This window comes from Myodes glareolus, chromosome 2 (assembly GCF_982192425.1).
Source record: "Myodes glareolus chromosome 2, mMyoGla1.1, whole genome shotgun sequence".
In the NCBI taxonomy this organism is placed as follows: domain Eukaryota; kingdom Metazoa; phylum Chordata; class Mammalia; order Rodentia; family Cricetidae; genus Myodes; species Myodes glareolus.
In genome coordinates, this window is record NC_142027.1 from 112,236,859 (window position 1) to 112,250,851 (window position 13,993).

At 47.4% G+C, this 13,993-nt stretch overlaps 2 protein-coding genes and 1 pseudogene across 3 annotated transcripts in view; 1 reads left to right on the top strand and 2 right to left on the bottom strand.

Moving 5' to 3' along the window:
- The window catches only part of LOC125400080 (general transcription factor II-I repeat domain-containing protein 2), a 36,542-nt gene extending 33,171 nt beyond the window's left edge, over positions 1-3,371 (bottom strand). The window contains 1 exon segment of the mRNA XM_087903572.1: positions 3,091-3,371. The gene's annotated coding sequence lies outside the window, so the exon portion shown is untranslated.
- LOC125400187 (GPI alpha-1,4-mannosyltransferase I, stabilizing subunit pseudogene) lies at positions 1,009-1,569 on the bottom strand (annotated as a pseudogene).
- Positions 3,372-12,964: 9,593 nt separating the features above from the next.
- The window catches only part of Rcc1l (RCC1 like), a 29,513-nt gene continuing 28,484 nt past the window's right edge, over positions 12,965-13,993 (top strand). Inside the window, exon 1 of one of the 2 annotated variants that reach the window (XM_048433771.3) lies at positions 12,965-13,333. In XM_048433771.3, coding sequence (XP_048289728.3) covers positions 13,019-13,333 — 315 coding nt within the window. In that variant the 5' untranslated portion in view covers positions 12,965-13,018. The remainder of the gene's footprint in view (positions 13,334-13,993) is intronic. The other variant, XM_087903576.1, reaches the window with a different exon arrangement.

The window sequence follows — 13,993 nt, forward strand, 5'->3', positions numbered from 1 at the left end:
GAGCTGGAGTTAGAGGTGGCTCTGAGCCACCTGACATGGGTGCTGGGAACAAACTCAGGTCCCCTGCAAGAGCAGCGAGCGCTGTAATCACTGAGCATCTCTCTGGCCCCATAACCACCATTATTAGCCCTTCTGAGAAAAGGGTACATTATGCAGGAGCCCAAGCTAACCTCAAACTCACGATCCTCCTGCTTCAGCTTGCTGAGGCTTAGGGTTGCAGACATAGACCACCAAACATAGTGGAACTAAACACTTCAGGCCATCAATAAGCCCCATAAAATATAATCTCTAATAGGTCTTAATAGTAAAAGCCCAGAGTCAGATATAGGGAGAAATGCTGAGAGATCGGAGAGATGAAGAAGCAAAACCACAGACACCTTACCTACTCAACTTCACAGCCAAAAGGAGACTGAGTTCCTTTTTCCTTCTGCCTCATCATCTCCTCTCTGCCCAGCCATATCACTTCCTGTCTGTCTGTACTGACCTCCAGACCTCTATGATTAGCTAGTGGTTAGCTCCGCCCTCTTATTTTCAAGCAAGCTTTATTTGTACAAACAAGATATCACCATAAAGTTTGATCCAGCAATTCTATTCTTTAATGAACACCCACAAGAATCCAAAAATAAATACCCATATCCAACACACAGAAATAAACACAGTGGTGTCATCCACCACAGACAAAACGCGCCTTACTTATTTATTCTCCTACCTTTAAAAGATAATTTAGTCATATGTGCATATTGTGTGTGTGCACACTCACGTGCATACACTGAGGTGCCTGTGGAGGCCAGAAGAAAGTTTTAAATCCCTTGGATCCGAGTTACAGAGGGTTGTGAGCTCCCTGCTATGGGTTCTCAGAATTCTACTTTGGTCCTCTGCAAAGGCGGCAAGCACTCATAACTGCTGAGCCATCTCTCCAGCACCTCCACTTATTGTTATAAACAAATAGGTCTTATTTACTAGGTTCGCAGAAAATGTTAACTGTATAAAACTTACAGCGAAAAATGACTACATTTGAAAAACAGCTCCATGGACCAAAGGAGAACACAGGACTGTAATAAGCAGAGTCCTAGAACATAGTTAAAGAGGTTTGCAGAGTCAGAGCCTGGAACTTGTGGGGTCAAATTCTTAATTACTGATTTATGCTCCATGTTGCCCTACTGGCAGATATCCTCACTCTTCAAAGGACAAAGAGCTGCTATTCTGGACTGAAACCAACATTTCTAAATTAGAAGTCTTGATCACAGCACATCTGGATTGTTGACCACAACTATAGAGTCTCCGTCTTACCTATGTGGCAGGTGATATTGATAGTGCACAGACAAAAGGCCGGCAACCAATGCACTGTGCATCTTGGGGACATAAATGAGGACTTCAGATTCTTGGGACAGATAGTTATGGGCATCTTTACTAAAACATTCAGACAGCAACACTGCCTCTCTTATGCTTTTCTCTCATAATGAAGCCAACTCCAAAGGATCCACAAAATGTCTTTTCCGAGCCAGGCGTGGAGGGCACATGCCTTTAATCCCAGCACTCAAGAGGCAGAGGCAAGTGAATCTCTGTGAGTTCGAGGCCAGCCTGGTCTACAGAGTGAGTTCCAGAACAGGCTCCAAAACTACACAGAGAAACCTTGTCTCAAAAAAAAAAAATGTTCTTTTGGGCTATATTATTTAATAAAGAGCCAGCAGGTCTATGACTCCTCAACACCTTCACTTGTAGTAAAATGTCTCTCAGAACACCATCTTTCAAAATTTCTCGCCTTACGATAATTTCAGAACAAATGTCCCTTACTGGCAGCACCTGCTGAAGAGCCCAACCGTCCAGAGGAGCCGGGACACCTGTGGAGGGGCGTGCTTGGAAGAGCTCTTTCATTAGAAGTGTGTGTGTGTAAAAGTGTTTTTCCCACATGTATGTATACCATGTGCATGCCTGGTGACGGAGGAGGTCAGAGAGGATATTGGATGCCCTGGAACTGGAGTTACAGGTACTGGCGGTTTTGAGTTGCCAGATGGGGGCTGGGAATTGAACCCTAGTCTTTTGTAACAGCAGTACAAGCTCTTAACTCCTGAGCCATCTCTTCAGCCTCCTCTCTTCCATTTATTTATTCATTTATTTGTTTGTTTGTTTATTTATTAAAGGAGTACCTGGATATGTACTTTTATCCTGTAACTCTCTGAAATCCTCCTGCCTCAGCATCTCCAGTGCTGGGCTGACTGACACGTATCTGTTACCCTATTAGCCTTAAGTTATGTTTTTCATTCTATTCTATGTTTTTATTTTACTTTGGGCGGAAGTTCTTTTTCTGACTTGTGTTGTTATTAATATTTTAAGGGGTGAATTTTTCCGTATCTCAATAAAGCTGTTATAATTTATTTAGAGACAAGGTCTCACTGTGTAACCCCAGCAGGCTTGGAACTTGCGATACAGACCAGGCTGTCCTTGAACTCAGACCACCTGAAGACAGGTACCACACTGCTAGTTCATTCCTGATTCTTTACGCTGAGTACATGCTAGAATAATGTTTTGGAAACAATAAATACATTACTGAAGTAAATTTCACTTAAAATTTTTTTTGGTTGTTGCACTAAGTGTTATGGCCATAGGTCACCTTGTACTCTCAACCAGACCGGACACAAGCCACATTCTGGAGCCTGTGTCCTTTCCTCTGCTTGCCTTGAGCACAGACCCGTCCCCCAAATCCTGGGGCCAACTGGAAAGGCGCGACATCAAGGGCGGAGCCAGAGCACCGTTACTAGGCAACCGCGATGGCCCCGCCTCTCCCCTTAACCAATCAAATGCTTCCACAGCCAGCGTAGGCACGTCGGGGACCGCGTGACCTCCTTTCCCGCCTCCGCCAATCAAAACAGAGATTCTGGTGTGCGCCTGGCGTGCGCCGGTCCGGTCGCCCAGCAGCGCGTCTTCCCCGCCCCACCCCCCACTCCGCAGGGCCTGCTCTTGGTTCGGTAAACGGGGTTCGGAGCCGGCCCCCGGGCACCTGAGTGTTCCGCCACGCGCCCCGAGACACGTCTCTTCCCCGGGGGACTTCCGGAAGGGAAGTCGTGAGGGAAGCGGCAGCGGAATACGCACCTGAGGGCCCTGCCGTGCGGGCCGCGCCGGGGGTCTGAAGCCTGGGCTGCGCGTGCGCAGCGGCCCTGGTCTGGCGGCGGGAGCGCGCACGGAGAGGGAGGTTGGGCTGGCGGTGCCTCCTCTCCGCCGGCCTCTTTACTCTCCTTTTTTCCTTTTTTATTAGATTTTTTTTGTCTTTTTTTTTTTTTTGCCCTTATGTTTGCTGTCCAGAAGGTCGGTTTTCCGCGAGTCTCCTAAGCACCCCTAGTGGGGACGGCCACTTCCGGTGCGCTGCGGCGCTGTTTCCGCGAGGCCGCCAGCTGGAGTGCGTGACGCGGACGTGTCCCCGCGCCGCCTCCTAATGTGCTTGGGCTTTCTTGATACACGAATATCTTTAAATTTGGCTTTGAGTGCTCTCACGTGCTTGTGGAGACCAGGACGTTGCCTTTCCTTTAAAAAATTGTTGCTAGTGCCTGGAATATGTAGATGTGTGCGCGGATGCATGCCTCGGGAGCTATTCCCAAGGCAACGTCTGCTTTTAAGTGTTTTGCCAGTATGTGCGCGTGCACCACGGGAAGGCTAGGAGAAGTCTCGGGGATTGGCACCGGAGTTAAAGATGGGTGTGGAGTTGTGTTATGCCATGTCAGTGCTGGAAACTGATCTGGGGCCCACAGCAAAAGCAGCAAGTGTTCTTAACCACTGAGCCACCTTTCTGGTCCCATTTTATGAGGGTTTCGGTTTCTCCGCTTTAAAGTTTATATAAAAAGGGGCTGGAGAGATGGCTCAGCTGTTAAGAAAGACCAGAGTTGGATTCCTAACATCCATGTCAGGCAGGTCACAAATGGCTGTAACTCCAGCTCCAAAGGATCAGAAGCCTCTGGCCTCTGCAGGCAATCACAAGTGCTTAAAATATGGACTCTTAAAAAGTATTTTTTAAAAAGGTTTAATGCTGGGTGTGGTGGTCCATGGCTTTAATACCAGCATTACAAGGCCAAAATAGGTAAATCTCAGTGAGTTTGAGGCCAGCCTAGTCTACATAGAGAGTTTCAGGCTGGCCACCCCTACATAATGAGACCCTGACTCAGAATAAAATAAAAAATAACACCTCGTAGATATCCGGAAAAACTGTATGTACAGTCTCCAAAGTTAGTATTTTCCCATTTTTTTAAAAGATTTTATTTATTATGTATACAGTGTTCTGTCTGCATGTACACCAGGTCAGAAGAGGGCACCAGATCTCATAGATGGTTGTGAGCCACCATGTGGTTGCTGGGACTTGAACTCAGGACCTCTGGAAGAGCAGTCACTACCCTTAACCTCTGAACCATCTCTCTAGCCCCTTGCCCATGTTCTTGAGCCAGCTATAATGAATTCTTTTCTCCCAGGTCACAGGTGAATCCCGTCACTAGATCCTGTGGTTATCCCTCAGGCTGCAAATCCCTTGCTCTCCAAACTTGTCAAAATCAAGTCACTCACCCTTGCAACATGTGGCCTTCCAGGACAGTGATCGATGGTGGTTCTTGCTCCCACAGCCCTCTTTTCCCCACTCTCTCGGTACTTCAACATTCCTACTTTCTGTCTCGAGTCTGTGGTTTACCCCCAGTCCTTGACTCATCTTACCTAGTTTAAGGATTGTTAAACACCGTTTACATAATTTGTATTGTTTTTTTGTTGCTTTTCAAGACACGGTTTCTCTGTGTAGCCTTGGCTGTCCTAGAACTTGCTCTGTAGAGCAGGCCGGCCTCGAACAAACGGAGATCTGCCTGCATTTGCCCTTAAGTGCTGGGTTTAAAGACCTATGCCACCACTGCCCAGTCTAGACCCTTCCTCTGAACTTCAGATCTATGTAAACAACTGTCTGTTTTGAAATCTCTGCTTGGGAGATGATCAGCCTGTGGAATGACATGGCCCACCCTCTCCCCATCTCCAGCAGTCCTCGCTATCTCAGCCAGTTTTAGCCCATGATGCTTGACCCCACTGGCTTAGACAACTTCCTGGGAGTAGGAGCAAGTGCCGGGGGACCTGTTTCATTTCCTGATAGTCAGGAAGCAGAGGAAGGGAATAAGAGAGAGAAAAGGGAGGGAGGGAGAGAAGGAGGAAGTAGAGAGAGGAAATGAGAAAGGAGAGAAGAGGACAGAGGGGAAAGAGGGAGGAGGAGACAGAAAATACAGGCTGACATTGGGGCTGGAGAGATGACTCCAAGGTTAAAAGTACCAACTGCTCTTCTGAGGGATCCAGGCACCCACACGGCAGCTCACAATTGTCTGTAACTCCAGTTCCAGGGGACCTGACACCCTCACAGGCATACATGTAGGCAAAACACTAATGTTCATAAAATAAAAATAAAAATAGTCATCAGCTGGGGATCAGGTTTTCAATACATGAGCTTTGGGGGAAGATACTTTATTTACCCCAGACCACAACAGCTGGTTTATTTTTTTCCTGTTTTCTTTTTTTAAATTTGTTTATTTACTATGTATACAGTATTCTGCCTGCACATATGCCTGCAGGCCTTCAGGGCACCAGATCTCATTTCAGATGGTTGTGAGCCACCATGAGGTTGCTGGGATTTGAACTCGGGACCTTTGGAAGAGCAGCCAGTGCTTTTAACCACTGAGCCATCTCTCCAGCCCGCTTTTTTCCTGTTTTTGAGACAAGGTCTCTACTTAGCTCTGGCTGCTCTTAACTCTGTAGAGCAGGCTGGCCTTGAACTCACAGAGATCTATCTCTGCCTCCTGACTGCTGGGATTAAAGGTTTAGGCTACTACACCTGGGTAGATGTGCACACACACGCACCTGCACACACACCCCCTACATCTCAGGAGGCAGAGGCAGGCCAATATCTGAGTTCAAAGCCATTCTGGTGTACACAGCAAGTTCTAGGTCAGCCAGAGCTACATATGGAGACCCTGTCTCAATAGTAATAAGCTACGCAATGCAACCATAAAAGATCAGTCTCAACAAGAAAGGACCAAATAAGAAAAACAAATAATGTTTAGCAACAAGCAGTGTGCAGGGCCCACTCGGGCCGATGCCCGACACCCTCCATGACACACTGGTGAACGCTGCACTAACGAGCAGGAGGGCTCAAGGTTGTCAATGCCGTTTATATAGTGTCTCTCAGTTAGCTCATCAATTAATGAAACCCCAGTGAGAAAACCCAGTGGGACTTTTTAAAAATGCTGCTTGACAAGATGACGTCTTAGCTTATATGCAAGTAAATGTTATGAATAGCAAAGTCAGGTCTGTGAGAACAGAACAGAGATCAAAGCAAGGGGAGCTGAGTGACAACCCAAACACACGACACAGCAGCGGAAACCTTGTCATAGAATTGCTGAGCTTTCCCCTCCACCTCTGTTGTTTTGAGACCAGGTCTGATGTAGCTCAGGCTGGCCTCACATTCATTATGTAGCCAAGGATGACCAGGAAGTCTTTACCTTCCTGCCTCTACCTCCCAAGTGCTCGGATGACAGCCTTGCATCCCCTTGCTCAGCTTCGTTGTGGCATTTCAAACACTGAGGTTATGTTTATGGTAGATAATAGATTATTTGGGGGTGATGAAGTATTCATTTGGCCTCATGCAGTGGCACACACCATTAATCCCTGTTGGGAGCCACCTGGAGGCACAGGTGGTCCTGCAGTTTGGAGGTAGCCATGTGGGGCTGAGCACCCCTGCCTGCACCCTTGCCTGCACATGCTCAGACCAGCAAAATGGCATTAACCAATCAGGACAGCGTTCAAGCCGCTCCACCGTTTAAAAGCAGCTGCCTCGGGGCCCAACGCTCTCTCTCTAAGCTTTCTCTCGTCCCTGCTCTATCTTCCCTTCCCTCAATTTTCCTCAAGGAAATGCTCCAAATAAAGATGTGACCAGAGAAGGAATTCTCGTTTTTGGTGGCGTTCATTCCTGCGGGACAGGATGGCCCCCCGCAAATCCCAGCACTTTGGAGGCAGAGACAGAATCACTGTTGAGTTCCAGGCCAACCTGGTCTACGCAGTGAGTTCCAGGCAAGTCAGGGCTATACAGTCAGGTTTTGTTCCAAAAAGAAAGGAAAGTGTATGAACAGTATTAGTTGCAGGGCGGTGAGATGGCTCAGAGGGTAAAGGCACTTGTCTTTTGAGTATGAAATCCTTGGAAACTACACGGTGGAGGAAGAGAAGCAACTCTCAAAAGATGTTCTCTGATTTTTCACACCTGTGCATGCACCCCCATATACAAGTGTATAAATGAAATGTATTTTATTATTTTTTAAATTGCGACTGGGCTTGGAAATCCTTGCTTGTACTCCTGGCTCCCAGGAGGTAGAGGCAGGAGGATCAGGAATTCAAGCAACATAGCAAATTCAAGGCCAGAGGCTACATGAGATCCTCTTTCTTTCTTTCTTTCTTTCTTTCTTTCTTTCTTTCTTTCTTTCTTTCTTTCCTTTTCTTTTCTTCCCCCCTCTCTCTTTCTTTCTTTCTATTTTTCTTTTTTAGTTTTCCGAGACAGGGTTTCTCTGTGGCTTTGAAGCCTGTCCTTGAACTAGCTCCTGTAGACCAGAGCTGGCCTCGAACTCACAGAGATCCACCTGCCTCTGCCTCCCAAGTGCTGGAAGTAAAGGTGTGCGCCACCACCGCCCAGCTGAGACCCTGTTTCAAAAAATAACACAAATGTTTACTTTTGTGAGGCTGTGGAGAGAACTCCGGCCTTGCATGGGCTAGGCAAGCACTCTACCACTGAAGTACACTTCTGTAATTGTAGGTAGATCTCACTCTGAACCTGCCTATTGTGATCTGTCTGGCGAACGGGAACAAAATTGATGGGCAAGCACTGCCACCTAGTGGCCACAATTCACAATGTACCCGTCCTCTTGTTTTCAATTTTTTTTTGTTTTGTATTTTTGAGACAGGGTTTCTCTGTGCAGTCCTGGCTGTTCTGGAACTCACTCTGTAGACCAGGCTGGTCTCTAACTCACAGAGATCCACCTACCTCTGCCTCCCGAGTGCTAGGATTAAAGGCAAGTGCCACCATCACCTGGCTAATTTTTAAAGAATTATTTTTATTTATGTGTATGTGTGCATGTCTGTATGAGTGAATGGCACGTGTGTTCAAGATCCCATGGAGATCAGAAGAGGGTGTCAGATCCCCTGGAGCCGGAGTTACTGGTGATTGTGAGCCACCTGATGTGAGTCCTGGGAACCAAACTTGGGTCCTCTGTAAGAGCAGCAAGCATTCTTAAAAGCTGAGACATCTCTCTAGCCCACCTTCCCGTCCCTCCCCCCCATTTGAAATAAAGTCTCACCAGGTAGCCTTGGCAAGTCTGGAACCCACTGTGTAGACCAGGCAAATCTATATGTGCCTCCTGAATGCTGGGATCAAAGGTGTTTAGCTCCTTGTTCCTAATTTTACATTTTACACCAAAGACTTCTTTCTTTTGGCCTCTTTTTTCTGATTTTTCTTTTTCTTTCTTTTTTCTTTTTTTTCCTTTTTCCTTTTCTTTTCTTTTCTTTTCTTTCTTTCTTTCTTTTTTTTTTCCGAGACGGGGTTTCTCTGTATTCTCTATAGCTTTGGAGCCTGTCCTGGTGAAAGACCTGGATAAATCCAGACCCCTCTAACAGAAAAAAAATAGAGCCAAAAATCTAAGCAGGGAGAGAAGATTCAAAAATCTAGATTAACCCGTTCAGTGACTGTTTCAGGAACTAGCTGAAGATAAAGTTAGGTTATAATCTCGAGAAACAGGGAGTTACCCCCTTGTGATTATCATTGGTATTTTCGGAATTTTCCAATGACACACTCCCTACCCCCTTTGGATGGTTGCTCCCCTTAAATACTCCTTCTCCCAGCTATTCAGGGTCGAACTCTCTACCTCTGCATGGGAAATGAGTTTCGGCCCCAGTGCACTGGATCCTGTCCTGTCAATAAACCTCGTGTGATTGCAGCAAGGAACCGTCTCTTGTGAGTTCCTGGGGGGTCGTGTTATCCCGAGACTTGAGTGAGAGTCTCCCTGATCTGGAGGTCTTTCACTGGAACTAGCTTTGGTAGACTAGGTTGGCCTTGAACTCACAGAGATCCGCCTGCCTCTGCCTCCTGGGGGTTAAGATTAGGGTCTCACTACGTCAACCTGACTGGCCTGGAACTTGCTCTGTAGACCAGGTTAGTCTTGAACTCATAGATTTGCCTGCCTCTGCCTCCTGAGTGCTGGGATGAAAGGTGTGCACCACCACCGCTGGGTTTTCCTTTTGTCAGATAGTCTTTGAAATCCTGATCCTTGGGCTGGAGAGATGGCTCAGAGGTTAAGAGCACTGGCTATACTTCATGTTCAATTCCCAACAACCACATGGTGGCTCACAACCATCTATAATGAACTATGGTGCCCTCTTCTGGCCTGCAGGGACTTGCAGGCAGACCACTTATTATTTACTTAATAAGTAAATAAATCTTAAAAAAAAAAAAGAAATCCTGATCCTCCCTAAAGGCATGGCAGATGTGCACCACCATACATGGCTAAGAGCTATTTATTTAATTATTTATTTTTAGATTTATTTATTATGTATACTGTGTTCTGCCTGCATGTATCCCTGCAGGCCAGAAGAGGACACCAGATCTCATTATAGATGATTGCGAGCCACCATGTGGGTGTCAGGAATTGAATTCAGGTGCTCTGGAAGGGCAGCCAGTGCTCTTAACCTCTGAGCTCTCTCTCCAGCCCCGAGCTGTTGATTTTTAAGTTTTCTTTGCAGTGCTCAGGCTTACAGATAGTGGGCAGAATGCTCTATAGCTCAGCCATGCCCAGTTCTTCACTGGGGGATTCTAAGCAAGGACTCAACCACTCAGTCATATCCAAACTCCAAGTGAGTTTGAATAATTGCTTTGATATTGTCCCATGATGTTGCCCAGGCTGGCCTGGGACCCTTGATTCTCCAGTCCCAGCATTCATAATGCTGGCATGACAGGGGTGTGCCATCACATCTACTCTACACTCATTCATTGGTCCCGATTTTTACATCATCGTCTCACTTCATCTTCCTAATCACACAAGAATGAGCACCTTGACAGGATATTCAGTCAGGAAAGACACCTTGGCATCTGTGAACTGTCCTCACCCCCTTTCACTCTGTCCTCCATAAGCCACGTCTTTTGTTGTTGTTGATGGTGGGGTTTTTTTCCCCCATATGTAAAAGCAAAGAGCCTTTATTTTAATCAAGTTTGCAAACTCGGTCTCTCCACAAGTCCAACATATTGGAATATCCAGAGAGCCCTGAGCTCAACTAGATTTTGTTGTTGTTTTTCCCAGACGAGGTTTCTCTGTATTTCTCTGGCTGTCCTGGAACTTTGTAGTCCAGGCTGGCTTCGAACTCACAGAGACCTGCCTCCCTCTGCTTCCTGAGTGCTGGGATTAAAGGCATGTGCCACTACCGCCCATCTCATGGTCCACATCTTAAGGGGCACATGTATCCTCCCATCTTGCCTTGGCTCCTGCAGGGTTGGATTAACTTTACTTTCAGTGTGTACCAGGAAGTGAGGCCCCTCCTTATGAGTATTGAGTGTCTTTCTCTGCCAAGCTCTGCTCTACTGAGACCTGACCAGAAGATTGACCTAGAGGCTATAAACGGAGGCTGCCGAATCTTGTGTCTGTGTCTGTTGGGAAGCATCCACTTTGTGGACGGGTTTTACCTGTTTTCTAAGCAGCAGATGGCTTCTCCTTGTTTTGCATAGGCAGCATGTTCATAAAAAGCAGAGGCCAGCTGGCTACTCACCTTCTCGGTACTTTGTATCCCACTGCAGTGCAGAGCTCTGTCGAGCTCTTTCCTGGCTACCCCACCTTTTTATTTACTTTGCATCGATTTTGTGTAAATGTGTGTGGACACGTCCATGATCCGGAGCCGGTTTGGAGGCCAGAGGACAACTTGCAGGAGTCAGTTCTTCCCTCTGCCATGTGGATCCTGTGGTTTGGATCTCACCTGTCCCCAGTTTATCCCCTTATCTTTCTTCCTCTTCTTTTATTTATTTATTTTTTGGTTTTCTTGAGAGAGGGTTTCTCTGTGGAGCCCTGGATGTACTGGAACTTGTTCTGTAGATCAGGCTGGCGTCAAACTCACAGAGATCCTTCTTGCCTCCTGAGAGCTGGGATTAAAGGTGTGCACCACCACTGCCCAGCTATCCCCATATCATATTGGTGGACTTTCCTTTATAAAACAGCCCCACATCCCAGAATATTAAGTACATAATGGTAGATACACACGGTCTAGATATGTAACATATTCTATACACTTTGAGTTTATCTTGGGATTAGTTAAAATTGGATGAATTATGGGGCTTCAGATGTAGCGCAGCCGACAGAGTGCTGGCTCAGCATGCAGGATCCTCTGGGTTCTGTTCCAGGACTGCATCAGCTGGGTGTGCTGGTGCACGCCAGTACCTCTAGTGCTGAGGATAGGTGAGAAGATCAGGAGTTCAAGGCCATCCTGGGCTACCTAGTGAACTTATGCTCAGCCTGGGCTGCATGAATCCCATCTGAAGAAAGAAAATAAGTTCCTGTTTATCAAGCAATAAACAGTGAGGATGAGCAGAGAGAGCCAGGGAGGAAAAGGTTTGTTCTCTGCATTAGAGCCTGGCATTTGGGATGCCCTGTCATGGACTTTAGCCCTTTGTTGTTGTTATTTTAATTTTTTTTACTGTGTTTTGAGACAGGTTTTCTCTGTGTAGCTTTGGTTGGCCTTGAACTCACAGAGATCTGCCTGCCTCTGTCTTCTGACTGCTGGGATTAAAGGCAGGTACTGTTTACAAAAACAATCTCATTTCATAGACTGAAAATTTCCGTTTAGCCTTTCATTCTGAAGCTGAGATCCAAGGGGCTAAGAAAGACACACAGAAGTTAGGTACAGTTCAACCAGGGTTGGATCTGGCAGGGTGGCATGGGTCTGTAATCCCAACACTGAGGCTGAGGTAGGAGAATTGCAGTGAGTTAGAGGCTAGCCTGGCCTACAGAGTGAGACCCTGTCTCAAAAAAAAAAAATCAGAGAGTTGGAGAGGGGCTCATCAGTTAAAAACATTGCTTTGTTTCCCCGAGGGCCAGGGTTCTGTTTCTAATATTCAGATGGGCGCTATCAACTGTAACTCCAGTTCCAGAGGATCCAATACACACATGGTGCACAGACATACTTGCAGGCAATACAGCCATATACCTGAAATAAAGTAGCCAAAATAAAATACATCAACCAACCAGCGCTGGGTGTAGAGGCACACACTTTAATTTCACCACTTGGGAGGCAGAGGCAGGTACACATCTGAATTTGAGGCTAACCTGCTCTACATAGCAAGTTCCTGGCTAATTAGGGCTAAATGAGACCCTGTCTCAAACAAGCAAGCAAAACATATTAAAAGATTTCTTCTCTTCCAGGCTGGCTTCCAATTTGCAGCAATTTGCCTCAGCCCTAGAACTGGGGTTACAGATGGGGTTACAGGCTACCTTTCCCATTTTAGCTTCAGTGAGATAAGCATCTAGGATGCTTCCTCTAACTCATTTCAGTATTTATAAAAACAATTCGTGGGGCTAGGAGAGTGGTTCAGTGTTGGCCTATACCCTAAATATGTGTGAGGCCCTGGGTTCAATCCCTAGCAAATTGAAATTTCTAGAACTTGAAAAGGGGCAGGAAGAAGCATAGGGCGGCAACACTTCACAGGCATCTTCAAATAATACCGGGACACTCATTTAAGTCCTCAGCCCACGGATAACGATGGTAAAGCTATAGATTTCCCACAGTGTTTGCTTTCATCTAGGAGTAGCTCTGCTAGGACCTCCTCAAAGACTTTACCATCTTCCAATAGTAAATATGGCTGCATTTCCCTAAGCGCTTCGCCTTCAGCCAGTAGTAAGTATGGTCGCATCTACTTCCGCCAGGCTGGGGGTGGGTGGGTCAAGGGTGATGCAAGATGGCGGCGCACATAAGCGGCTAAGGCGTGGAGTGGAGAATGCTGGCGGCGGCCGGGACTCTTCTGGGGCGGCGGCTGAGATGGCCGGCACCGGCCCGCGAGCACTGGAGAGCGGCCGGGAGCTCACGGAGCCGGCGTGAGGCGGCCGAGGCCGAGGCGGACGCGCCAGTGTTCCAGTATGTGGGTGAGCGCGCGGTCCGCGCCGATCGCGTCTTCGTATGGGGCTTCAGCTTCTCGGGGGCTCTCGGAGTGCCCAGCTTCGTGGTGCCGGCCTCGGGGCCCGAACCCCGCGCTGGGCTGCGGCCCCGACGCAGAATCCAGCCGGTACCTTACCGCCTGGAGCTGGACCAGAAGGTGAGGGCCCCGGCATCCTTACGGCCTCCCGTAGGGGACATTCTTCCCTAGGTGGCCGGACTTCCGGGAGCTTGACCTCCTAGTTCTTGGCATTTGTTGGGGAAGGCCAAGAAGATTGTTTATCTCAGTCCTCTGCTTTTGACTGCTGAACTTGCTTCGGTGTCTTAGCATTTTGTGTGTGTGTGTGTGTGTGTGTGTGTGTGTGCAGTTTGCTTGTGGCTAGAGAAAGTTTTGGTCTTCGTTTATTTTTCTTGCCAGATTGCATAGGTTGACAACCACATCAGCTGTTCTGCACATCTTGGATTATTTGCTCAGCATGCCAGGAGTCTCGCCTCCAGTTACGGGGATGAAAGGGGGTCCCAGAGAGGTTAAGAAAGGCCCAAAGCCCCCTCAGCTGTTAGCGTAGAAATGGTGCTATTTGTACTCAGGCTAGAGAGACGCCGTGAGGTCAAGAGATGTGTTGACTGGAGTAAGTGATGAACAGCTAGGAAAGGAAATGTCAGTGAGCAGTTGGCGAGAGAAGCTGGGAGATTGCTCATGGTGCCTCTGAAGGTGCTTACATTTGAAAAGGGCTCAGTAGGTCTGCTGTGGTGGCCAGACCTGTAGTCCAGGACTGGACAGTTGAGACAAGAGGATTGGCACAAGTTGCAGACAGGCTTG